The 27,272-nt window shown below is 41.7% G+C and overlaps 1 protein-coding gene across 2 annotated transcripts; it reads right to left on the bottom strand.

Annotated features, from left to right (window-relative positions):
• Positions 1-696: 696 nt before the first annotated feature.
• LOC129332242 (cytochrome P450 2J4-like) lies at positions 697-25,814 on the bottom strand. 2 transcript variants are annotated; one of them, XM_054983205.1, is made up of 10 exons: positions 25,644-25,814; positions 24,544-24,706; positions 22,686-22,835; positions 22,195-22,355; positions 13,644-13,820; positions 7,379-7,520; positions 5,582-5,769; positions 4,154-4,295; positions 2,811-2,990; positions 1,418-1,482 (listed from the first exon to the last, which is right to left on the bottom strand). In XM_054983205.1, the coding sequence occupies exons 1-9, from the start codon at positions 25,812-25,814 to the stop codon at positions 2,851-2,853; spliced, it is 1,434 nt and encodes a 477-aa protein (XP_054839180.1). In that variant the 3' UTR covers positions 1,418-1,482; positions 2,811-2,850. The 2 variants fall into 2 exon arrangements, with proteins under 2 accessions (XP_054839178.1, XP_054839180.1); XM_054983203.1 differs by lacking the exon at positions 2,811-2,990 and having other exon boundaries at positions 697-1,482.
• Between the last annotated feature and the right edge of the window lie 1,458 nt (positions 25,815-27,272).

Genomic DNA, 27,272 nt, shown 5'->3' with positions numbered 1-27,272 from the left:
ACGATCCCTAAAACCTCAAGTTTGGGAGTGTATACTTTATATTTCTGGTAACATTTCCATGCAGAATATAGCTGAGATGATGAGGAGGTCAGAGCCAATTGGCCAATCTTGTTCTCCCAAACTCCAATCAAATATATACACAGCTGTATGGAAAGGGAAATTATCTTATTTCCTTTTTACCCAGTTTCTCCCTGAAATTCAGCAATCTGTTTCTTTTTCTCCTTTTAGGGTTTTGGAGTCTGTTTCTAGTCAATCCCGTTTTGATCAATGAGAAATTCAAAGAGAGAAAGAACAGGAAGCGTTCTACAAAATTTCAGAATTTCCCTCTATACATGCTCAGAAACAGGCAATCCCTATCATCCTGTTAGCGCACCACCCTCTGATTTATAACCTAAAACAAGTGCCAGAGCTGAAATTACAAAAGAGTGCATTGATTTCTCTTCAAAGAGAAATGAAAAACTATCCTACTGTGATGGTTCCCTTCACTCCCCCACTCTGAGGCAGATTTTTCCACCAATATCAAAGTGTGCTTGCTGACTCTGAGCAGCCCCAAGTAGCAGGTCTCTGTTTAAAGTTCTTTTTGTTCTCCCACCTTAAGAAGCAATTATATTTCTGGCTTTTAGCCCAGCCCACACATTTGATAGGGGAGAAGCAGGAACCCTCTCTTCCGTGTGGGAAATGGCAATGGAGACAGTGTAACATTCGAAACTAAACAACAACTTTATTAAACTGGTAGGATGGTATAAGGACAGTCAGGGGATGATTCTGCTGAGATAAAATTTGAGGGTAGAACAGAATACTAATTATGTTTCAGGCACAACAGCTCCCTTTAAGTTTAATTTCTGTGTTCTTGTACTGAGAGGTGTTTTGTTTAATACTTTGGTTTCTCTAATAATGTTTCTTTACAGAGTTCCCCTTTTCAACATTAGTTTCCAAACATTAATTCACTGCTGTTCTCCTTTTACAACAGATCCGGGGTCCTGCACAGAGCCAAATCCCTTTAAGACACTGGGTAGGAATTAATCTTCTTTCCCTAAGAATAATTAATCTTTGTTCACTTGGCTAGAATAGGAGTTCCCACTTACTACCAAACCCTCTTTGCCAATAAAACTACAAATTCATGCCTCCAGTGTCTCACTGGCTTCTTATCTCAGCTTGTGTTCTGAGTTCAATGATTAAAATTTATATGTCCACTCTGTGTCCTTTGAACGTCTAAATGCTAGGATTGGGTGCCCATTTGAACACACAACTATTACTTTAAAAATGCCTTAGCACCAATGATTTTCCTTGTTCCTGATGCCCTTCAGCGCAGAACAGCGCAGAGCTTGTAAGGGTGAGGAGGTGTTCTCAGCCCTTCTATAGGTTCCCGACTCAGTTCTTTCTCTCCTTCTGGCAGCTGGAAGATAAATGTCCTTATTAGGCTGGTGAAGAAGATGAAGAGCTCGATCCTTGCCAGTTGTTCTCCCACACATGCACGGACACCTGCAAATGAAATACAGGCAAAGAGCAACTGAATAATATTTCTTCTGATTATTGTTCATTGTATGCCATTCTTGTTAGTTGCTAGTTTGGATTTTGATGAGGGAATTTGGATTAATTGGCTGAACGCCCTTCCTACTACCCTAAGTGACCATCAGCAGCAACCCTTACCACACCCATTGCTCCCATCCTGTGACATCTCTAGAACCCCTGAGGAAGCTGGCTATGAGTTACCAGTTGTTGACCCCCTAGCATTTGTAGTTTTCAGATTAAGGTTTGAATCTTATAAACAAGTATCACCCATGCTAGATAGTCTCTGCCATGGAGTATGCCTCCTCTTGTGCTGGCCCTTTTTTGTGTGTAAGAGCTCAGTGAAAACCATCAACTTTGCACAAAGGAAATTTGTAGGATCCATGCCCCAGACTGTATCTCTGACTTAAGTGTTGTTTGAGTCTCAAAAACAGCATGAGTGTTTAGATATAATGCATACAAGAGATCACTGTTGTAGACAATACAGCTTTAGAAAAACATCTGTAACAACAACAACAACATTTGGTTTATATACCGCCCTTCAGGAGAACCTAATGCCCAGTCAGAGTGGTTTACAATGTGTGTTATTATTCTCCACACATCAATCACCCTGTAAGGTGGATGGGGATAAGAGAGCTCTGAGAAGCTGTGACTGACCCAAGGTCACCCAGCTGACTTCAAGCAGAGGAGTGGGGAATCAAATCCAGTTCTCCAGATTAGAGTCCTGCCGCTCTTAACCACTATGCCAAGCTGGAGAATAGGATAGAAATATTTTCCTCAACTGTGAAGTACCAGTGCTTCAATGAGAACTGTACCAGACTCCTCAGTAACAGTAAAGGCAGCTGAAGGTAGAAGAAGCCACAAGAGAAGACATGGATAACAAGAAAGCCACTGGACTTCTCCCTTTTTGTGCAAAGCTGCTGGAAGAACATTTCCTTGCTGAGTTTGATTTTGGGACTGAAAACAGTTATTTTCATCAATTGATGTTTGAAACCTATGGAAATTGCGTTACCTGGCATAGGGCTTTTTGTGAGTAAGTGGGGGGAATTAGCGGCAAGGAGCAAGGCTGTATGAGAGGGGAAACTATGGGATAACTCCACCAGTATTTACAGGGTCCTTTCCCCAAGGTAGCAGACAAGACTTGGTCAAAGAGTATTTTTATTTAAAGAGGAAAAACTAACATACACACAAGAGGCAATTAAAAATGGTTGGGACACACACACACACACACACACAGGGAGAGAATCCTAGGAAGCTAGCTAGAAATTGGAATAGAGTGAGGAAGGGGGAAGTATATTTACCAATCCTGGAGAGTACAGCAGTCCGTGGAAGAAAAGAGCTTCAAATATCTCGGCCAGAGAGAGACTTAGAGGCTCCAAGGGAGCAGTGCTTTGATCCAGTGAGTGTGCACAATTTGAATGGGGAAAGAGCCCTGGTTCTTATAGGACAAAACATGTCCTGGGGCTGGGGAGTCTCCTCAGCTGTTGGAACAAAGACCCTAAAGGTCAGTCTCTGGGAATAACAAAGGTTTGATTATTTTGATTACTTGCTGCTGGGGTGTGTGAAAGGAATTGCAAAGTCTCTTCTGCTGCCTCACAAAGGGGCAGTTTGCTAATGAGCTGAACTGATGAATTTAAATATGAAGATGCATGTTCCCAGAGCTAAATTAAACTTATCAGTGCTGGTTGATTGACCCTTGATCTTAGGGTGGGGATTTCATCATGAAAGGATGGTATCAGAATATGCTAAGAGACAACAAGACCCTTTCTTATGCCTTCAGCTGGGAAGGCCGTAAATTCAATCACCACCAGTCACTCTGCCTTAGCATGAACATTCCTTTCATGCTTGGTCTCCCAGGTGGGACCCAGTAACGCTCTTGCCCAGTTGGCTGGAATTCCCCCTGATGCAGATCAAGCTGCATTTAATCCAGGGGCCCTATGATTTTATATCATAGGTCTATATCAAATATGGCAGAGGCCGGGGCCAATTACTTACAATTGCTGGTGAGTTTGGAGACCAGCCTCACAGCTATCCTCTCTTAGGGAAGGCAACAGTGTGGGTCAAGCTAGATGTGCAGGTTATTAAAGAGTTGGGTCCAGGGTCCTCAGACCCAGCTTGAGTTTTTTGCAGCCACAAAGTAGCTATGAAGAATGGTTGATAATAAAGGCCCATGAAATCCATCATGGGTGGAAGAAGGACCCCTTCCACCCCCTCAAGCTCTTTTCTAAAATACTAAAATATATAAATGCCAAAATATATAAAAGTAAAGCAATTCAATGACTAACATTTAATAAATCATTTTCTAATCTCACTACGTAAACTGTCCTGAGTCTCAATGAGAAAGGCAGGTTATAAATAATATTAGATAGATAGATAGATAGATAGATAGATAGATAGATAGATAGATAGATAGATAGATAGATAGATAGATAGATAGATAGATAGATGATAGATAGATAGATAGATGATAGATAGATAGATAGATAGATAGATAGATAGATAGATAGATAGATAGATAGATAGATAGATAGATAGATAGATAGATAGATAGATTCCAATAGGAAGTTAAGTGTTTATTCCTTAGATTTTTCTTCATTAGATAATGCTGTCAACAAAGCTATCAACCATAAGGGACTCCACCTACCTGCACCAAAAGGCAGAAATTCTTCTCTAGGCACAAAATGTCCATCCTTGTCCAAAAAATGATTTGGGTTGAACTCTTCAGGGGTCTCCCATTGCTTGGGATCAAGAAGAACAGAACAAAGATCTGGAATAACAAAGGTCCCCTGAAAGAAAAAATGAGTTGACTCAAGAGGCATCCAAAACTGTGTGTTGTATTTTTGTTCCTCACTGTCCCAGTGTTGATCTTTGCTCATTCCCATATATGCACGGTAGGCGAGGCAGCAAGGTATACCCTGATCTCATCAAACCTCGCAACCTCAGCAAGGTCAGTACTTGGATGGGGACCACAAAAGAAGGCTGATTCCACACACGTTGGATAATGCACTTTCAATGCACTTTATCAATCATTTGAGGTGGATTTTTTGTTCCACACACAACAAAATCCATTCCAAATGATCTATAAAGAGGATTGGAAGTGCATTATCCAACGTGTGCGGTATCACTCGAAGATTCTGCTTGCCTTGAAAGCCCCTTTTCTGGGCTTCCATAAATCAGTTGTGACTTGATGGCATTTTACACACACACACACAAATATATGCATGATTCATCTTTAGGACTCTTTTTCAGAAAAGGCTGCTTGTAAATATGAAATTGGGTGGTAGAATGGAATGGTATAACTCTATCTCAACAGGTCTCTGAAGCTAAGTACGGTTCATACTTGAATGGGAGACCACCAAGAAAGACACTGCAGAGGAAGGCAATGGCAAACCAATTGTGCTCCTGTCTTGTCTTGAAAGCCCCTTGTTGGTGTCACCATAAATTGGCTGAAACTTTACAGGGCACACATACAAGTATGTACCAGTCAACAAACTGTGATAAAATTGATACAATTTGCAAAAAGGTGAAGAATATGTGTTTATCTGTGGGGGGGGGGGGAATTATGAGAAGATCAATTTAATGCACTCCTGGAAACTTTTATAATTTGATCTCAGACACAGTAAACTAAAAACACATCATCCTTTGTTTCATTTCACATCTTTCTTCCAGAGTCTGGCATATAAACTGTGTTTGTTTGTAAAATCAGAAAGTTTCAGTATGAGCACTATTTCGAGAGTTGCTCCTGATTTAACTATTAAAACACAACTGGGGTAAGATAGGTGTTCGAGACGAATATGCTAAATTGATGACCTTCCTTGGATACTGGAGGTCATCTGAAAACTGAAAGCAACACAGTACAACACAAGACAGGTAGCACAGATGGGGCAAACTACTGGGGGGGGCACAATAATCCCAATGTCAAAGGGTATTAATTTGGAGGAAGGTAGGCAAACTTCTTGTCCTTTAAGAAGTTCGATATAGGAAGCTCCTATAAAGATATATCTTTAAAATGCTACATCTAATAGATACTGCTTTTAGGTTCCGTGAGTACAGCTATGACAGTTATGGATACCTTGGGAATGGGCAGACCAAGTAGGTTTACATCCTTCACACATTCTCTGGGGACTCCAAACAATAAGACATATTGTAGTCTCTGGATCTCATGAATCACAGCGTTGGTGTAGGGCAGTCTCTTTAGATCTTGATAGCTGAATGATTGACACGAGCCCAAGACATTTTCCAGCTCCTTATGGACATTCTCTGAGGGAAATGAGAGGAAAGAAACTTACACTAGGCACTACTTGCATCTTAGGAAACTAAACAATCTTTGTGAACCATTTATTTGATATGAAATTCCAGTTTCTTTCACAAAAGATACCCCCCAAAACTGCCTCCATGTTTCTCCGCCCCCTTCCCTGGGATATGTGTTGACCCTTTTTGCTTACTCTAGACTGTCCCAGTTGGAGTAGCTTTGAAAATTTCTTTTTGGATTATGGGATGTTCAGAAGGGCAGAAGCCATTGCTTGAGACTTTAATGTCTTTACCTAGACAGTAGTCAGACAAGCAACTATCAGAACAATCCTAAAAAAACCCACCATTTTTATGGGAGTATGTTCCATTGAACAGATCTGAGTAGATTTCTTAGGGTGCAATCCTAGGATGAGTTGTGCCCTTCTAATTCCACTGAAGTTAGTGGGCTAAGAAGGGCATCACTCTGTTTAGGATTGCAACATTACTAGACCTGCTTAGGGCTTCTCTTCATGAGCTTTTGTTTTATTTCTTTACCACTTTACCCTAATTTCTTCTTCCTAAGTTAATGTTTGACATACTCTCACCACCTCCTCCTCTGCCGCTGCCTTTTCTTCAGTTATAGCCTGCCTTTCTCAATTAAATCAGACAACAAAGACTGCCAATAAATGATGTGGTAGGACTAAGATTAATATAGACATTCCAGTACTTGATGATGGTTTTGTACGCCTGTGTTACTGTGACAGCTCAAATACCCTCACTGTTCCCAGATATCTGTTTCCATCATATTTCATGTCTTGACATTTCTTCTAAACTTGCTTAAAAGCTTCAATATTTTCTCAAATGACTCTTTGATCATTGTTGTGTATGTCATCCCCTCAAGTGAAACGTAAAACCTAAGCCAGCAGCCAGTTTTTCTATAGGAGCCTGGTCACTGATAGGTAGCCAGTGGACCAGATGAAAATGCGGTCCTCTGTCGCATGACCACGGTTCCAGGTAGCATTTCTGGTTTTCTTGGCCAGCTATAGTGAGCCAATCTGAAGAGAGAGAAAGCCTTAGAAAATGTCTGTTGTTCCTTCTTCATTTTGTCTTTCCTAGAACATGGGCACTCTCTTCAAAACTTAAACAAAAAAACCTGGAAGTTCAGTAGTTTCATTCACAAGCTCACAGGCATACAAGGATTCTTCTTCTGGAAGAGAGCATGCACACATTCAAGAGCAGAACTGAGGACCAAACTATGTGTGATTATGAGAGACCCACAAACGGAGCTCTCAACATTTCTTTTTCTAAAGCTTGAGAGGATCCTATAATGGTACATAAAGGCTTTAGGTAACAATTTGTGTAAGCAGATGTGTAACTGTTTTCCTTGCTGTTTCTGTGATCACAGCTCATCAGTTGCTAATATACCCTTGACAGAGAAAAAAATTGGCGTGATGGTGATGGTGATGGTGATGGTGATGGTGATGGTGGAGGGGAAGGGGAAGGGGAAGAATCAATACACCAAACTGGCTCTCCATACTTTTCTTTTTGTGACTCCTCATGAACTTGTTACAAAATGTTGCTAATAAAGGGATACAGAAGCAAAGATGCCCTTTGCTCACACTGCACATGACCTCCTCACCTTGGATGTCTTGATGATTCACCATGAGGAGCAGAGCCCATTGCAGAGTTGAGGCAGACGTGTCTGATCCGGCAATGAAGAGGTCAAAAATGCTCTGAGCCAGATTCTCTTCACTGTATGTAGAATTGGGGTCATTCTTGCTCTGGGATTCAAAAATAGAAAAAGGGAAATAGAGCCTCAAATGAGTTCAAAACATTTGGTGTATTATTTGGGTATCATTACCACTTCATCCGAAGTTACAGAAATTTAAACTGCTAAAGAACTCGGGATTTTGGCTGCAGCATCAGTACTACAGAATAGCATTTTTGTTACATATAAAAAGAAAATATGGCAGCCAATTGCGGAGTATTCTGTGTGTAAAATTTAACATTTTAGCAGAATGATCAGGGGAAAATATGAAAGTATCCCTAGCTGACCTTCCTCTGTAACTTTATACATACTCTTAAGGTACTCATTGCCAGCAAGGGAGGTTGTCTCCACAGACTGACTAAACCTGCTCTAGGTACTACTATAAAGTTAAGTGGTGGCAGCTACCCTCAGTAAAATTGACAATCCTGAGTTGGGAAATTCCTGGAAATTAGGGAGTGGGAACCAGGGAAGGGGAGAGGAGGGACTTCAGCATGTATAATGCCATAAAGTCAACCCTCCAAAGCAGCTGTTTTCTGCAGGGGAACTGATTTCTGCAATCTGGAGTCCAGTCATCATTCTGGGAGAGCTCCAGGCCCCACCTGGAGGTTGGAAACCCTAGCCCTCAGCCAGGTGTTGAGGTAGAATCTAATTAGCTTATCCATGCCCTGTATGTTTAAATTTTCCCCAGTGCAGAGAAACATTTCATTCATTCATTCATTCATTCATTCATTCATTCATTCATTCATTCATTCATTCATTCATTCATTCATTCATTCATTCATTCATGTACTGGCTGCTTTTCCATAGATATGCCTGAAATGGCTTACAAATGAAAACATAAAAAATACATTAGAAATCATTTTCAATGCAACCCAATGAAAATGCAGAGAAAAGCAGCAGCAGAAAAGTACAACATAAATTCCATCGGACACTTTAACAGGTACTATCTGTAGCCCGCATGAGGGGTTGTCCAGAAAAGACTGGGAAACTGACATAATGACCGTGCAAGCAAACACTTCTAGATCTTTGGCACAATGTGCCACAGGAGAAATCTAAGCCTCCAACTATAAGCATTAAGGTGGACAGATTGCCTGCTCTGGCAGGCTCCTGCCCTCTCCCTTGTTCCTCCACCATACAATATAATTTCAGGGGAATCCTAGAGTGTCCCATGACATGGGGACATCACTTCTGATTATGCAGCCTGACGAGGCATCACAGTATGTCATTTCAGTAAATCTCTCCCACCCACCCACCCCAATCTCCGAGGGTTAGAGCATAGCTGTAACTCCCAAGCTACGAACTTTTTCCTTTTGAGGAGGTACAAACCTATCCAGAACAGGTGGATCATGTACCAATCTTCAATTTCTTTGTTCTCCTCCAGCTCATAATTACCTGTTTTGGATTATAGGCTACTTGTACATTTTATTTTCCTTGTTTAGCTTGGTTTTCTGGCCTCTACGTCCTTCCTAAACCCTCAGGGCCTCCTCTTTGGCATTTGAACGCCTGAATTTGGGCCATGTGTTTAATGGAGAATTCTTCTCTATGGATAGGAGGGATTAATCCTTCTCTTTCTGTTTAGAGCTTCCAGGGGAAATTCATAGATCCAGAGGAGTTAGCCGTGTTAGTCTGTAGTAGCGAAATCAAAAAGAGTCCAGTAGCACATTTAAGATTAACCAATTTTATTGTAGCATAAGCTTTCGAGAATCACAGTTCTCTTTGTCAGATGCATGGAGGGCCAACAGAAACTGGTCAAATATAGAGGAGGAGAGGGGAGGGGGGAGGAGAGGGGAGATGCAAACAACTCCTTTGATATGGAGATGCAAACAGCTCCTTTTGATGTGGGGATCAGTTTGCTTCTGTAAAGGTTCAAAGGAGTTTGCCGTGTTAGTCTGTAGTAGCAAAATCAAAAAGAGTCCAGCAGCACCTCCAAGACCAACCAATTCCACTGTAGCACAAGCCTTCTAGAACCACAGCTCTCCCCGCCAGATGCATCTGACAAAGAGAACTGTGGTCCCCGAAAGCCCACGCCAGGTGCCACTGGACTCTCGCCTATGTAAAGAAAATCAGTTACCTGTGATAATGAGATAACCATTCATAGTCCCTATTCAGTCCCAGCTTGACAGAGTCAAATTTACATATGAATTCCAATTCAGCAGCTTCCCGTTGGATTTTGTTTTTGAAAGGTTTTTGTTGAACTACAGTGACCTTTAAGTCTTTGATGGAATGTCCTGGTAGATTGAAGTGTTTTCCCACTGGTTTCTGGACGTTGTCATTTCTAATGTCAGATTTGTGTCCATTTATTCTTTTGCGTAGAGGTTGGCTGGTTTGTCCAATGTACAGAGCAGAAGGACATTGTTGGCACATGAGGGCATATATCACATTGGAGGATGAGCAGCTGTAAGAGCCAGAGACACTGTAGTTGATGCCATTGGGTCCTGTAATTGTATTCCCTGGGTAGATATAGGGGCAGAGCTGGCATCTGGGTCTGTTGCAGGGCCTGGTACCTGTGCTGGTGACTCTGCTGGCCGATTCATGATTGTAAGTGAGAAGTCGTTTAAGGTTGGGGGGCTGTCTGTAGGCAAGGAAAGGTCTTCCACCCAGGGCTTCCGAGAGAGAGATATCATTTTCCAGGATGGGTTGTAGCTCAGTGATGATACGTTGGATGGGTTTGAGCTGGGAGCTATAGGTGACAACCAGCGGTGTTCTGTTGTTAGTTCCTTTAGCAGTCCTGGAGCAGACTGTTTCTGGGTACTAGTCTGGCCCTGTTGATTTGTTTCCTCACTTCATTTGGTGGGTACTGTAGCCCCCCAAAATGCTCAGAGTTTAGTATTAGGCCTTGCTTATTCTGGAGGGGAAATTGAAACCAATCCTGAGTGAGAAGGCAAGGACTTTGGGAAGCAGGTAAAATCCCTCCTTCTCCAAAGCTCAGTGTGCGTTTCCTGTTCAGCAAGATAGTTGCTGGAGATATGAGCGTGTGTACCCTTATACAGAGAATTGTGAGTTTGTTTTAGATTCAGGGGTGGACCAAGGTAATAGAATTAAACCAATGACTAGGGAATTACTTGTTATTTTCTCGCCTGCTTTGCTTTACTCAGGAGGGTTTTTTCTGTTAGGCTAATTGTTCACTGTTTGCAGAGAAGGCTCTTTTGAAACACTCTTCCAGGGCCTTCACATCTCAGGCTTGATGGTTTGTCTAGGCAGCCCCTCCCCTATGCAAGCAAGAAAATTAGAAGGAAAGCAGGGGCATTCCCAAGTTACAGTAAAATTCCTCAACCAGGTTAGTGGCAGAAAGCACCTGGCCTGCTCCAAGGCTTAAAGGAGGCAGGCAGGAAAAGGATGATGAAGGAAATGAGGATTTTTTGGTCGCTGAAACGGAAAATAGTGCAAGAAATGTTTGAGCCATTTTATATAATACGGCCCTTCAAGATGTCAGTCGAAGGCTGCTGAGGATGGGGGCTGCTTTTGCAGCCCCAGAAGGAGAAAGCGGCTCCTTTGCTCCTTCCCAAGCACGGGCTTTGGGGGGGGGGGGGGCTAAGCCTCTGCGAGGCAGTGCTGCCTCCCCTTAGCCCTTCCAGTTTGCTTTGCACGCTTGGCCCACCCTCCCATCCCTTTACCAGTGCAGGAGGGCTGGTCGCCGTTTTCGGGGCCAGGTAGGAATTTTTTCGCCTTTCCCTGCATTGGCTATTGGGGAGAGGAGTTTTTTCGCCTACCTTGCACTGTGTACTGGGTTGTGTTAACCCCTTATAGTGGTGCTGTAAATAGGTGGTCAGGTGGCAGGATAGAGTTGGAAAAAGGGAGCGGGCCGGCAAGCAACCATGGCATATCCCCACTAGGGGGATTGGGGTCTGTCATGATCGGCTGGTGGGCTTTATGGTGACCAGCTGAGAAGGCAGACTTCTGCTGGTAAAAGTCCTTCACTCAGGCTGTATGGCGGAGTGGTTGGAACTTCAAGGGGGGAATCATTTGCCTGGCCGACCGGGTTGCAGCCATGCGCATGGATGGCTCGCACCCGGGGCAATGGGGCTCACCCAGACAGGTCAAGGTGGCAGTCCTGGCGCGGATGCCGGACCACAGATAGATTCCTTGCCGTATTTACAGTTCGTTAATTGTTTAATAAAAGTGGCCCTTTAATACACAAATGCCTTGTGTCTGCCTCTTTATTCCTGACTGGGAGAGCAAACCTTCAGTTGTGAAGGAGGAAGATTAAATATTGCCCAAATGAATGCCTCCCCCAAAATTGTTGAATAAATCTCAAGGGATATGAATTGTGGTCATTAGCTGATTTGAGTTCTCCATACACTATCTATACTAACAACAACATTCATTGTTGTTATACCATTCTTTAGGACAACTTAAAGCCCACTCAAAATTGATTTCAAAGTGTGTTATTATTATCCTCACGACAATCACACTGTGAGGTAGGTGGGGCTGAAAGAGCTCCGAAAACCAGTGACTGACCCAAGGTCACCCGGCTGGCTTCAAGCGGAGAAGTAGGGAATCCAACCTGGTTCTCCCGATTAGAGTCCTGCCGCTCTTAACCTCTACACCAAACAAGGTACTTTTTATCAGGATGATTCCCCATCTGCAATGTTCAGTCACGTCCTCAGGAGGATATGGAGGATTTTCTGTCATCATAAATGGTATATCAGTTGAAGGGAAAGTATATGTGGCATAGAAAATAGTTTCAGGACTGGTACGGAGCCATTTGAGGGACCTGACGATGACATTAGTTTCAAATAACATAGAGCCTATAGGTCCAATGACAGAGGGACAAACTACAGTATCTGTTAGTTTATGAGTTGTCTCCGTTTTCACCACTGATCAGTTACATGTCAAGTCCAAGAATGTTGCTTTATAAGTCCAGAAGTTGATTTCGAGTAGCACAGGTAGAAAGGAGGCTCCTGTGTAATTCACTGCCATGTGATGCAGTGATAACCACAGGCATAGAAAACTCCAAAAATGTATTAGATAGAGTCAGGGAAGGGAAGTCTATCAGCTGCTAATAGCCATGGTGACTAAAGGGAACCTCTGTATTCAAATGCACTGAACTCCTGAACGGCAGTGCCAGCAGGCAACTTCAGGCCTCCATGCCCTGTTTGTTTGCACTCCATAGTAACTGGTTGGCCACTGTTCAGTGCTCCCATGCTGTGCACTAGGCCAGTTCTTAAAGAATCAGCCCCATGAAGGGATTGTGCCCCAGGAGGCCCGTTCCACTGCCTATCCCCACCCCCACTGGCCAAGTGAGTGGTGAGGAGGGGCGGAGGGTGGGAGCGGTGAATTCCCTCCCCACCAGCGGACCAGCAACCCTTTTGAGACTTGACTGCTGTACTAAATTGGCCCCTTTGGGGCTCAAATCTGCCCCATGAAGAGAGTGTGACCCAAGAGGCCTGTTCTAATGCCTATCCCCCCACGCCCCCCACGCGCCAGCCAAGTTAGCGGTGAGGAGGGGTGGAGGGTGGGAGCGGTGAATTCCCTCCTCACTGGTGGAGCAGCAGCCCTGTTGAGACTTGACTGCTGTACTGCATTGTACACAGGTCTCTCCTCTAAGCTAACATGGAAATTCCAGTTGGTGAAGAACATTCCAGTTTGCTTATTTCCGGGAGCTAGGAGAAGAATGAATATAACTTCCATTTTGCGGTCACTTGGTTACTAGGCTCAATTCAAGGTAATGGCTGTCAGGTACAAAACTCTTCATGGCCGTGGGATGGCATGCAGTACTGTCTCTCCCAATGTTCCACCATGGCACCTTTGTTCATCTGATTGGGGCCTTCTGAAGGTGTCACATTGCACATCGGCAAAATCAAGAGCAGCCCGTACATGTACATTGTCCGTGGTGGCTGCCGCCTAATGGAACAACCTACCTGAAGACGTCAGGAAAGTCCCACTCTCCTGGATTTCCACAAATGATGCAAAACTGAATTATTCAAGAGGTCTTTTTACTGACATAGGAGGGCCTCACTGTAAATGTCCTTGAAATTGACTGTACTGACTTACACTGGGTAATCTGCTTGAGCCTCAGTGAGAAAGGTGAACAATAAATAATGTAAATAAATAAATAAAGACTACAAGCTGCCCTTATGTCAACCTTTGGTTTTACTTTAAGTTATCTAATTTTGCATACAAAATGCACACTTACTTTTTCCATCTGAAGAAGGTAGAAATCAATGAAATCCTGTGGCTCGTGCATGGCCTGATACTCCTTATGTTTTTCTATCTCCTTCTTTGCAAAGGAAAGCACAACCTCTAAGCATGATATTGCTTTCTTCTGTGGACCCGGGAGATGTTCCGCAAGCCATGGAAGAATTTCATAAAGCTACAAAGAAGACAAAGAAGAAATCTTCTCACTGTCACGAGAATGCCAAATAACACAGTAAATTAACTCTTAATAACATGACGTTGATTTATATTGAGTGGGAGCATTGATCTATCAAGGTCAGCATTATCTATTCTGACTGGCATGGGCTATCAGGCAGAAGTCTTCAATACCACATATTACCCGATCAGTAATCGGGTAGCTTTTTTGCACATATTTTTTTCATAAAATAACTGTGCGTCAAGAATCTGTTAAACTTTGGGACCTTCTGTAGGTAAAGCTGAACACGTGTCTTCCACACATTATTTAGCATGCCGCTGGGACCCACCTTTCACTCAATAAAGGCATAATTAATCTGCTAGCCCTTTGGTGAAAATGTAAGCCATTATGTTTAAGCGAAGACCAAAAACAGCCACTGTGACTCAGTGGTAGAACATCAGCTTTACTTACAGAAGGTCCCAAAGTTTAACAGATTCTTGACGCACAGTTATTTTATGAAAAAAAAATATGTGCAAAAAAGCTACTGTTTTCAGCAATAGTATGTAAATTAGAGCAGGCTATCAGCCCACCTGTGACGGACAGGCCCTGTTTGAGTGACAGGTCCTGAATAGAATGTTGAGAGAGAGTGGCAGTGAAGAGCAGTGAAGACCGTTTAGAAGAGTTAGTTGAGAGTTTTGGCAGTTAAGAAAGACTCTGAAAGAGAGTGGAGGGCTAGCAACCAGAGAAGGCAGATGTGTTTAGAGAGTTCTCTGAGAAGGACTAGTTAATGAGATATCTGGAATGTTTAACCGTTTAAGGCTGTGCAGGAGGAAGAGAAAATGTGCTTCAGTAAAGTTAATTTGTTCTGTTAACCATCTGAGTCTGGTTTGATAATTCCTGCCTATCTTATACGCCCTGAGGAGAACCGGCTCTCAGCCTGTCAGACTAAGTGGCAGAGTTTGAGGAGGTGCTGGTGCAACGAAGTGACATTCTAGTTCCAGTTTGTGTCTGTGAGAGCTGAGCAGGATGCCATTCTGTCCAGAAAGGGAACCCGCTTCCAGCCAGAGTTCTAGCCTCATGAGGAAAGGTCTACAATGTCAGGGTTAGAGTGTATGTATGTAACCAAAGAGACTCCATATTAATTCTTTCAGTATTCTAAGTGCTTTGTTCACAGGTGCCAAGATGTTCCCAGCAGCTATCTCACAGAAGAGGATTGTTTTGGCTATCGCTTTTCCATCCTTGGGAAACTTTCGCTTTCTCAGCTTCAAAGAGATTGTTTTGAGAACTATGGGGGGAGGTTGGGTCTGCGGGGATCTGATACTTTGTACCTCATGCTTTGCCTGTCATTCGTAACAATACACGTGTACCAGCCTGGATATTGTATCTAGGCCAGTGGACTATAATGAATACTTTCTTCAGTAAACTTTTTGAAAACTACGGACTCTTGTCTGATTGCAGAAGGTAGTCTGGAGTATAGACATTATCTAGCCACAGTTCTGACATACAACACACCAACTGAGCCGGAGTGTAAGTGGTCCCTATTTCTATTCCCTGTCAGAAAGGTCCCTCGACCAGTGAATACTTCACAAGTGGTGACAGGAGCACTTCCGGTTTGGGATTCATGGAGGTCTGAAGCAGCTCCAGTTGCGGAGCTGACCGGACTGCCGTTTTAAGCGGCCGGCGGGGTGAAAATAGCCCGCGGCCGACTGCTCTCAGGCGGGGAGCAGGCAAAGAACGCTCAAGACCCTAGGGTGAGTTAGATCTCGGACGAGGGGGGGCTCTGCGCAACGGGTCCCCTCCCGATCCTTGAGGTCCCACCCTGCGACGGGTCGGCTACAACCTCTGCGGCAGTTTTGGGGCCAATTCGGCTGGCATAAGACCTACATACCCAAGCTTCGATTGGGGGAAGAAGTGGAGAGGAGAAGTTAAAATCGAAACAGTGATTACAACCCGAGAAAAGTGAATGAGAAGGTAAAGATCACTATCTTCCGATACGGGACAGATTGATAAAAACAGAGAGGAAAAAAAGTAGATTTTTAAACTGCAACAGATTAATGAAAAGGAGGGGAAGACTCGGCAAGAGTTGCATTTGAAAAGAGGCTAAGTTTAAAGAAGTTATTAAAGAAATTGGACTATTGTTTTGAATACCTGTGGTTATGGAGCTGTGAGAAAAAGACACCATTGCGAGATCTGCTGTGGGAAGACGGGAGACCGGAAGTGCGTAACAACAATAGAGTGGCTGGAGAGAAGCGGCCCTTGCTGGAGGGCAGGAAGAAGGGAATCGCCATTTTTGAGAGGGGAAGGGTCGCGGCCTCAGCGGAAAAGGAAGTAGGCCATCTTGGATTATAAAATCACAGAGAGACCATAGAGAAAAGACGCCCGACATTTTGGACTCTTTAAAAACTAATTTATGTAAGAAGACCGGGACATTTGAAACAAAAAAGGTATTAAATTTAACGCCACGGAGTTAAGGAAGAGAGCGGACTCGTGGGAGCGAGCTAAAGCAAGCCCCACGATGTCGAAAAAAGAGTGGCAATCGGCAATAGAAAACCTGGACAAAAAACTTTTAGAGGTGATTAAAGAATTTAAAGACATGAAATTGGAGCTGATTAAAGAGGTTAAACAGACAGTAAAATCGGAGCTGTCAGAAGTAAAATCGGAGCTGTCAGAAGTTAAGAAAGGTATGGAAACAATACAAAATGAATTACAAGGAACGCAGCAGAGAGTTAAAACAGTAGAAGGAGCGATGGAGAACTTAGCAGACACGCAACAAACAGAGATGAGACTGATGAGGGGAAGGATGGCGGTTGCGGAAAGTAGACACATGGAGAAGCAGCTCAGATTTCGCGGTTTGCCGGAGATAGAAGGAAAGACAGCGCAAGAACAGATGACTGAGGTGTTAGCTGAATACCTGGGGAAGGAGGAGGAGGAAGTTGTGGCTATCCTTGATGTGGCATATCACGTGAATTCGAGAATTGCAACCCAGAGGAAAGTACCAAGAGATGTGATTGTGCAATTTACAACACGAAACATGAAAGAGAAGATTGTGACTAAACAGTTTCAAGATCCATTGGAGATCGATGGCAAGACAATTATCATAATGAAGGAATTACCCAGATCAGTGTTACTAGATCGGAAAAAATATAAAGCGCTAATCCAGATGTTGAAGGACATGAAAATCAGGTACAGATGGGAGCTTCCAGAAGGTCTGTCCTTTGAATTTGGAGGTGCCAAAAAGCGCATTAGATCTGAGCGGGAAATGGAGCGATTTATAAGGGACAATGAAAAAGACTTACCAACAAAATTATGAGTATGGAGTGTAAAGTATTATCTTGGAATGTAAATGGACTAAACTCACCGAATAAGAGGAAAAACATTTTCCACTGGCTATTAAAACAAAAATGTGACATTGTTTGTTTGCAAGAGACTCATATTCGAAAGCAGGATGTAAAATATTTAAAATTGGGAAAATTGGGCAAGGATTTTGTAGCAGCCTCAACCAAGAAAAAAAGAGGAGTGGTGTTGTATGTAAAAGAGGAGCTACAGCCAAAATTTGTAATGAAAGATGTGGAAGCCAGATTTGTAGCAGTGGAATGTACTTGGAATTTAAAGAGAGTGTTGGTAGTCGGAGTTTATGCACCTAACGGTGCAAAAGAAAGCTTCTTTGAGGATTTGAGGAAGCATTTAGATGATCTTTCATATGACCAGATAATTCTTGCTGGAGACTTCAATGGAGTGACAGACTTGGAATTAGACAAAAAGACGACAACGGCACAAAAGAAAAGAGGATTATTACCAAAGCTATTTTTTGAGTTGATTCAACAAGAGACTCTCGAAGATGTATGGAGGAGAGAATATCCCAAAAGCAGACAGTTTACTTTTTATTCTGCAAGGCACTCTACATTATCAAGAATTGACATGATCTGGGCCTCAAAAGACTTAGCGTTATGGACTAAGGAGGTAGAAATAATGCCGATGGTAGGCTCAGATCACAACCCAATTATGTGGAAACTAGGGAAAAGGAGAAAAAGGAAAGCATGGAGAATAAATGAGGACTTGCTACAAGAAGGAGAGAATATGGAGATATTGAGAAGAGAGACAAAGTGCTTCATACAATATAACGTGAACAAAGAAGTACCAACTGACAAAGTCTGGGATGCTTATAAGGCGGTTATAAGGGGCATACTAATGGACTTAAATGGTAGAGTAAGAAAGAAGAAAGAGGAGAAAAGACAAGAGATTGAGGAAAAAATAAAAGCCAAAGAAACACAGTTAAAAAAGAGACCAGGGAAAAAGAAAATATATCAGGAAATTAAAATACTCCAAGAACAGCTAACAGCAATGAGTAATAAAGAATTGGAGTGGAATCTTAAAAGATTGAATCAGAAAGCATTCGAAGGTGCAAATAAACCTGGGAAATACCTGGCATGGCAATTGAAGAAGAGAAGGGAAAGGAAAATAATAAATAAAATTTGTGAAGACAATAAAACGTATTTGGAACAGACTGCCATTAGTAGAGCCTTTTATAAATTCTACGCTAAGTTGTACAATAAGAAAGAAGTAAATAAAGAATCAATAGCGTCATATTTGGAGAAAACGAAACTTCCAGAAATCTCGGAAGTTTGGAGAAATAAATTGAACAGTGAAGTAACGGACGAGGAAATAAGTAAGGCAATACAATCTGCAAATCTAGGAAAGGCGCCAGGGCCAGATGGACTTATGGCTAAATTTTATAAGACAATGGCCAATGAACTGGCACCATTCCTAAAAGAGGTGATCAATGGAGTTTTAAGGGATCAAAGAATTCCAGACACCTGGACTGAAGCGAACATATCATTGATCCCAAAAGAGGGCCAAGACTTGACTAACGTGAAAAATTACAGACCTATATCGTTACTTAATAATGACTATAAAATTTTTGCGAAGATATTGGCGGAGAGACTGAAGGGGTGGCTCTCGGAGGTTATAGAGGAGGAACAAGCAGGTTTTTTGCCAGACAGACAAATAAGAGACAATTTAAGGACAGTGATTAATGCTATTGAATATTATGACAAGCATTGTGACAAAGAGGTTGGTTTCTTCTTTGTTGACGCTGAAAAGGCGTTTGACAATTTAAACTGGGACTTTATGTTTGCCACTATGGAAAAGCTACAATTGGGAGAAAGATTCATCAGAGCAATCAAGGAAATTTACAGAGACCAGACTGCAGCAATTGTGGTGAATGATGAAGCGACCAAGAAATTGACTATAAGCAAAGGAACAAGACAAGGTTGCCCGTTGTCTCCACTGTTGTTCATTTTAGTATTGGAGATCCTGATGATACAAATACGACAAGACGAGGAAATTCGAGGAATAAAAATAAAGGACTATTCATACAAGGTCAGAGCATTTGCGGATGACATAATGTTAATTGTAGAGGACCCATTGGAGAACATGCCAAAAGTGATAGATAAGATTAAGGAGTTTGGAGACTTGGCAGGTTTCTATATTAATAAAAAGAAGTCAAAGATACTATGCAAAAATATGACTAAGCAGAAACAACAATTATTAATGGAAATAACGGACTGTGAAGTAACAAGTAAGGTGAAATATCTGGGAATTGAACTGACTGCAAAGAATATAGATCTATTTAAAAACAATTATGAGAAACTATGGACTCAGATAGAGAGAGACTTGATTAAATGGAACAGGTTGAATCTGTCATGGTTGGGTAGGATTGCAGCAGTTAAGATGAATGTGTTACCAAGAGTAATGTTTTTGCTACAGACAATACCAATCATCAGAGACTCTAAACAATTTGAAAAATGGCAGAGGAAAATATCAGATTTTGTGTGGGCAGGCAGGAAGCCTCGAGTGAAAATGAAAGTTTTACAAGACGCAAAAGAAAGAGGCGGAATGCAACTGCCCAACCTGAGACTTTACCATGATGCAATCTGCCTAGTGTGGCTGAAAGAGTGGATGACGCTAAAGAACAAGAAATTATTAGCCCTAGAGGGATATAAAAAAATATTTGGATGGCATGCATACCTATGGCATGATAAAGTAAAGGTGAACTCGATGTTCCTGCACCATTATATACGGAGAAGTTTATATATAATCTGGAAGAAGTACAGAATTTACCTACAAGAAGGAACTCCTTTGTGGGTAGTTCCATATGAGGTGATAGATCCGAGAGTTGTTGATAATGAGCAACAATGTTTAACTTATAAAGAAATAACTAGAATTGAAACATCCAAACTCAGAATGAAGACGCAGGAGGAACTATCACCTTATTATGACTGGTTCCAGTACAGACAGATCAGAGACTTATATAATTCGGACTCTGTAAAGGGAGGTATACGAATAGAGAACTCGGAACTAGAGCAGACCCTTTTTAAAGAGGACAAGAAAAGAATATCTAAGGTATACCAAGTACTGTTGAAATGGTATACTGAGGATGAGATAGTAAAAACACAAATGGTGAAATGGGCTATAAATTTTAATAAAGAAATAACAATGGAGGCATGGGAATACTTGTGGAAGACTACAATGAAGACAACGACATGTACTAGCATTAAAGAGAACATTTATAAAATGATTTATCGTTGGTACATGACACCAAAGAAGATTGCGCTAGGGAATTTGAACACTTCTAATAAATGCTGGAAATGTAGGAAGCATGAGGGTTCCCTCTATCATATGTGGTGGTCGTGTGAGGTAGCTAGGCAGTACTGGGGGGAAATAATAAGAGAAATGAGTGAAATTTTACAATTTCAAATTAATAAGAACCCAGAACTCCTGCTACTAAACCTGGGTATGGAGGGAATTCCAGCTCATCATAGGACGCTGATATTTTATATGACAGCAGCAGCTAGACTTTTGTATGCGCAAAAATGGAAAGTACAAGAAGTGCCAACTATTGAAGATTGGACCTACAAATTGCTGTACATGGCAGAAATGGACAAGATGACAAGAAAACTGAGAAATCTGGACTCAGGGCAGTTTAACACAGACTGGGAGAAGCTGAAACAATATTTGGAGAAGAAATGGGAGGTGGGAGGAGAACTGTGGCAGTTTGAGAACTACTGAAGTACAATAAAATGTAGAGGGGGGTGACTTTACCGGGGGGGAGAAGAGACAAACGTGAACTTCTAAGCAGTTAGATTAATAGATTGATATATATACAGATATATACAGATTAATAAACAGAATATTGATAGAAAATAACTAACCATAAGGGCTGATTATAAGGACTGATTAACTAATAATATTTTCTTTTTGGTAAGACTGGTATAATGTACCAAACTGAATATGTTTATTTGAAGATATATATGAGTCAAATTGATTATGTGATGATAGTTATATAGAATTATTATTGAAGGGAAACAGAAATATTAAAGTAATTATATATAACTAAAAGAATGAGTAACATATAGAGCATAAGTTAAATTGTTTGATTTAAACGAATGTATGATCTATATGGTTTATGATTTATAGAAATATTTGAAATCGGAATTATGGAAATTGGGATAAATTGTTTATCCAATATGGAAATAATGACTCATAGTTTGGGTATAGAGTATTAAAAATAGTTAAGAATGTATTAGAATAATTGGGAGACCATATATTTGTTAGATAGAGGAATTTAAAAGGAGTAAGGGAAAAGGGACAAAGGGTTGGAAAACTGTTGGAAGTCAACAAAAAAGGGGGAAAGGGAGGGGGTTAGAAATGGAAAATGGGAAAATTGATTGTAATGTATAAATAATTGATCCTAACCCAATAAAAACTTTTCAAAAAAAAAAAACAAGTGGTGACAGGAGCTGTGAGATCCCAAATCAGAACCACCTTAAGCTAGCAGAATCAATCACATGGGGTGGCATCGAAGGGTCTCAGCCAGATAAGGCTGGGGGATCTGTCACACCACCCAACAGTTTTTGGTTCAGCAATGGTACAGCAGGACTGCTTAATTCTTCTCCCTTCTATTCTTGCTCTCCTTTCTTTCCCCAATAGAAAGGATTTGTGTGCACATGGACCACCAAGTTGCAATTGACTTAACGGCATCCCCAGCAAACCAGGGGCATTCAAAGGAAATGAGATGCAGAGGTGGTTTGCTATTGTCTTCCTCTAGTCTTCCTTGGTGATCACCCATCCAAGTACTAATCCTGCTTAGCTTCCGAGATGAGATTGAGCTATACCATGCTGCCTTCCATCCCAGAAAGGATATCAAAATCCACATATCTTTTCCTCCACAGGTGAGAAAGTAAATTGGAGGGTTATTTTCAGCAGGAAATGGGAGGAATGTAAAGGATCAAGGCATGCTTCCTGCCCAACAGCACTTCATTGCAGTCTTCAAAAATTATTTTCTAAGGCCATCAGAGACCAGTTGAACTCAGCCAGAAAGAAAAAGACTACTCACACCATGGGACTTGCTTGTTGTAAATGCTAAGATAACTTCAATGCTTTCCATCAAACTGAGGAATTCTTCATCTTCAATGGAAAAGCGGTGTCCAAAAGCCACAGCACAAACAACATTGGAGACTGAATTTCTGATGGGCAATGCAGGGTTGAAGGGCTGCCCTGAAAATAAAATTATTTGCATTGATTTGCACTTGAATTTGGTTTCAACATTGGCTCACATCGCTATCAGATTTCGGCTTCTTTTCAAATTTCTGCAACCTATACCCTACTGTATCGAAGGTCTTAGCTGTTGATTGCATTGGCTTACTCTGTGTAATCCACCTTGAGTCTCACTGGGAAACGTGGACTATAAACAACATAAATAAATAAATAAAACAAAACAAAATTACTCTTTCTGAGACCTGGGAAACCCTCCCATTTCAAGGTAAGCCACAATAAGATTTCTGAAAAATGGGACATGTGTCTGCTTAATTTCCTAGTATTACATACCCTTTGCACATGCAAAAGTCTCAACAAGCTGATGGGCTTCCTCTTGTATTTGGTGCTCCATGCCTTTCTTCCCCAGTCCCAGCTTCCGCAGGGTAACTAGTCCAAACTTCCTCTGCTGCTTCCACGTATGGCCATTGGAAAATATAATACCTAAATCCATCAAGAATCAATGAGAAATAATGACTCACAAAAAATCAATTTTTTTAAAAAAAATGTCAACCTGAATGACATTTATGACTATGCAAAATTACCCACAATTTAAGAAACATTGTGATGCCACAGATAGTCAGATAGTTTGTGCACTGCATACATTTTCTACTTCTTACTGGTTTAAAATTTTCCTTCTGGATGCTATCCTCAAGAGAAGATGTGAGATTACTATACAGAGTAGTATAGTGATTCCTGGAGGTTGTGGGTAGAGGCTGGAGAGGATAGTATTTTGAAAGTGAAGGGACTTCAGCCAAGTGTAATAGCATAAAGTCCATCCACCAAAGCAGCCATTTTTTTTCTCCAGGGAAGCTGACCTCTGTAGTCTGGAAATCAGTTTTTAGTACAGAAGATCTCCAGGTTCATCCGGCAGGCTGGCAAGCCAAGCTATGCTACTCCCTCTTAAAAGGTTATTTCTATTTCCAGGTTTCAGCAGTGAGAAATACAGGTTCCCATTGTCCTCTTTTTCTTAGATTTTTCTGCAGATAAGATCTGTTACTCTAATAGGATGTCTCTGGAGGGTATATGCATATGTGTGTGTAGTAGAATAACTCCCCCTCCCTCTAAAATCTTAGATACAGGGCTTTTTATCAGCCGGAATGCTGTGAAATGGTGTTCTGGCACCTCTTGGAAGTAATCACATGTCCAGTGACCCCACTCCTTTCCTCCCCAATCAGCCCGTGTTGCTGCTTTCAAAGCCAGCAGGTTTTTTTCCCACTACTAACTGACCAGGGTCACCCCCTCAGAACCCAATATAACACTACCAGGTGTATCCAGTCACATTTAGTAATTAAAGTGCAAGTGCTCCAACATATACCATTATACACGATAATTACACAACTCTGAGAACAATAGTAAATAATTATAAAGTGCTCAGTCCTGAATCACGTTTGCAGTTCTAATGTCCCGCATTCAATCTGTGGAGATGACAATAAATCCGTAAATAATTTCCAGTAGTAAGACTCCAGGGAGCAAATAGGCTCCAAACAACTGAAAATCTCCAAGTGATTGGCAAAATTGCACTGTCCATCAATTTCATACAAAAAGCAGCAGAGTTCTCTCAATATGAAGATTCCAGGGAGCAACTGGGCTCCAAATGGCTGAAAATCTCCAGGTGATTGGCAACGAGCCTGCCAGCAATTAAATTTGCTCGTTTCGGTATTTCTTCATCTCGGCCAACTTTCTTGAATCTGTAAATACTATCACTTATCTTTGTCAATTTCAACGTCAATTTCTCCAATGCTGCACTTCCAAAGCAGGCCCTCCCATCAGCTGAAAAGCGGCTGGCTTTTGAAAGCAATATTTTTGTTACCATTTGCAAATGGCAAGAAAAGTGCTGCTTTGAGCTTTGGTATGCTCTGTAAAGATTCCCGAATCATTAAGGAGCATACCAAAGCATTTAAATACCCGAATCCCGAAGCAGCTTGCTGCGTACTACTTGTGAGTTCAACCACCTCTTTCCCCAGATATATATCAAGGAATATTTTAGATGACAAAACTGGGAACAATTGGCTACATTTTTCAAAAACATCCTTAAGCTGTTAAAAATGAATGGATAAGAAAAGAATTCGTTTTTTAATTTGTGGAATGGATATGTATACTTGTATTTTAATAAAAATGATAAACCTGTTATTGTTTTTTAAAAATTTACCCTTTTCTTTTGTGAAAACTTTGATGAAAGGGGTCTGTGGTCGGTCAGCAAAGTTTTCTGATTGGTGTATGAGTCCTTCTTTCACTGCTTGGTATCCAGTAAGAATAACCATGGGTATTGGTCCCATCCATAGAGTATAAATGTTGCCATATTGCTTTGCCAACTTCCATTTTCATAAAAAGAGAAAAGAAAGGTTAAATTCAAACAAAGCAGCTGAATTAATATCAACATATGCATGTGCTCCTTTCTTACCTCTTCAGTTCTTTCTATATACACTCTCCTCTCTAGCCATAATTTCACTACTTCCCTTTCCATCTCAGATTCCTTCCTTTTCTTGTTTCATCTCCCCTTCTTTTTCCTGCTAATATTCAGGATCACATCAATATGTTTTCTATAGTCTTGCACTGGGCAAGACTATAGAAGAAAGTGGGAAAGAAGAAGAATGTGGGAAAGTCTTCTAGCTTGAGTGCCGCAAGGAACTTGGTTGACATCCAGAAAGCTAAGCAGATAAGAAGACTGACTGAAGAAAGAGCTGGCAGCCTGCATGCCCCAAATGTGTCATAAGTTCAGTAAAGCTTTTGTTTGGCTTTACTTTTACTGTCTGAGCCAGCCAGACTCCATTTACCCCACTGCCAACACACAACGTACATATTATATCCACACACGCTTCCCCCCTCAGCTGACTTACGGATCCCCTTTAAAATCCTGACCTGCTCACTCATAGAAGGCATTGCTGGTTTGGCTTGGAAAGCTCTCTGTCTGGTTGCTTTTGCTTTTCCCCCTAAACCCACCACAAAAAGTCTTTCTCAGCTGCGACTGGGACAGGCAGCTGGCGGTTTGGTTCGGAACTTCGTCAGAAACTTTTTTTGCTGCTTTGATATTTTAAAAGGGGATTAATGTTTATTTAGGTCATAAATCACCCATGAGTTTGAGTGGTGGTAGTGGTAGAGAAGAAGAAGGAAGGAGAAATAGTAATCATCGTAGTTGTAGTTGTAGTAGTTGATTACCTGTAACGGCTGTTCCAGCTATCTGTGTAACATTAAAAAGAAAATGGCTGAAAACACTATTAGAAGTTAATTAATTAATTCAGGAAGACATACCTTAGCGAATACCTTTTGAGGTAGCTTCAGTGCTAACCTCCAGAGGCCTCCTATCATAGGAAGTCGTAGAGGTCCAGGAGGATAGGACTTGCTTGAACGGTGCAAATTTATAATATAAATAATCAGGAGACACACCACCAGGGCAACCAAAATTTCCAGCGTCCCAAACATTATCTTGCCTTGTTCTTTTCTGTATTTTACCGTTCTAATTGAGCTGGATAGGCTCTTGTGCTGTGTTGCCAACAATATATCCTTTGACATATCATTTTATATATTCAGGATGCTAAGATAAACAGATAAAGAGTCTTCTTACAACACAAACAACTCATCCAGGAATGAGGTCACTCAGCCCTTTATAATAGCGACTTCTGTAATTATTCACATGGATAACTCGGGTATTTTCTACTGCAGTAATTGTTGGCAACTGAGAGCCAAACCACAAGAGATGTGTTTCACATGGCGGGTCTGCACAAGTTTACCTGGGAAATGTAGTGGGAGACTTCTTCCCTTCTCTCTGAAAATGGATGGTGGAGTAGCAGTGGAAGGGCATGTCAGAGCAGCAGTAGCAGTAGATCCCATTCCTGTCGCTGCTGCTGGAGCTTCGCTGAAAAGCTCCCCAGGAGCAGGCAGGCAGCCCACTGGATGCAAGGTGCCCTGGGAGAGAGCAGCAGCTGTCTGCCCCAGAATGGTTTTTGGGGGCCCAGCGGGCTTGTGCCTGGAAGAATGATTTGTGATTGCTGCTGGCTTCCTCAGGCTCTTCAGCCAGCAAGGGGAGCCTGAAGCTGGCAAGTGGCAGGCAGTGGCAGAGGGAGCTGCTAAGGCTGCCGCCGCAGCTGCTACTCCATCATCTCTTCTCAGAGAGAGGGGAAGGAGTCTCCCACTACACTTCCCACATAAACTTGCATGGATCCGCCACATGAAATCCATCTCTTGTGGTTTGGCTGAAAGTCATTAATATAATTCAGACCTGGATAGACAAGACCCATCTTTTCTTGCTGAGACTCACAGTAGACAACACAATTATAAGAACAATGCAATAAAATAGGAGGGTTGGGGGACGGGAACATATGGATCATGTGACATCAGCTATAGCATCAATGTCAGTATGTCACTGTTAAGTATAACCGGTTATACCATTGAGTTTCTGGTGATTCCCAGAGCTATCCATTGTAAATTCTGAGTTGTACCCAGAAGTGATATGGTATCTGGTAGGCCTTTCCTCCCTTTTCTCCCACCCCCACTTCCAGTGGTGGTAGATCAAATCACTGGGAAACTGCCCACCAAATGCCAGCACATGGTAAACTAATGGATTATAAAATTTAAAAACATAGAAATAGAAACATTATAAAATATCAAAGAACCTAGGTTTCACAAATTACAGGATCCAATAGAATGCTCAGATCGAACTGAGATAAAGAGAGCATTAAAAAATCCTGCCTGAAATGTTCAAAGGGTTTTAAAATTTCAACCCTAAGGCCTTTCTAGGTTCAAATGGGAAGTGGGACATGATTGGTGGGGCTAATAATTGTCCATCCAATAGAGATGGCTTTTGGAAAGCTTTAAAAATCTGCTGTATGTCTCACTTACAAAGGCATTTCTTGCATGTCGCCGACCCATCCAGCCTCCTGC

The sequence above is a fragment of the Eublepharis macularius genome, chromosome 6 (genome assembly GCF_028583425.1).
Source record: "Eublepharis macularius isolate TG4126 chromosome 6, MPM_Emac_v1.0, whole genome shotgun sequence".
NCBI lineage: Eukaryota > Metazoa > Chordata > Lepidosauria > Squamata > Eublepharidae > Eublepharis > Eublepharis macularius.
Note: the sequence above shows the minus strand (reverse complement) of the source record. Positions and strands in the feature narration are given on the sequence as shown.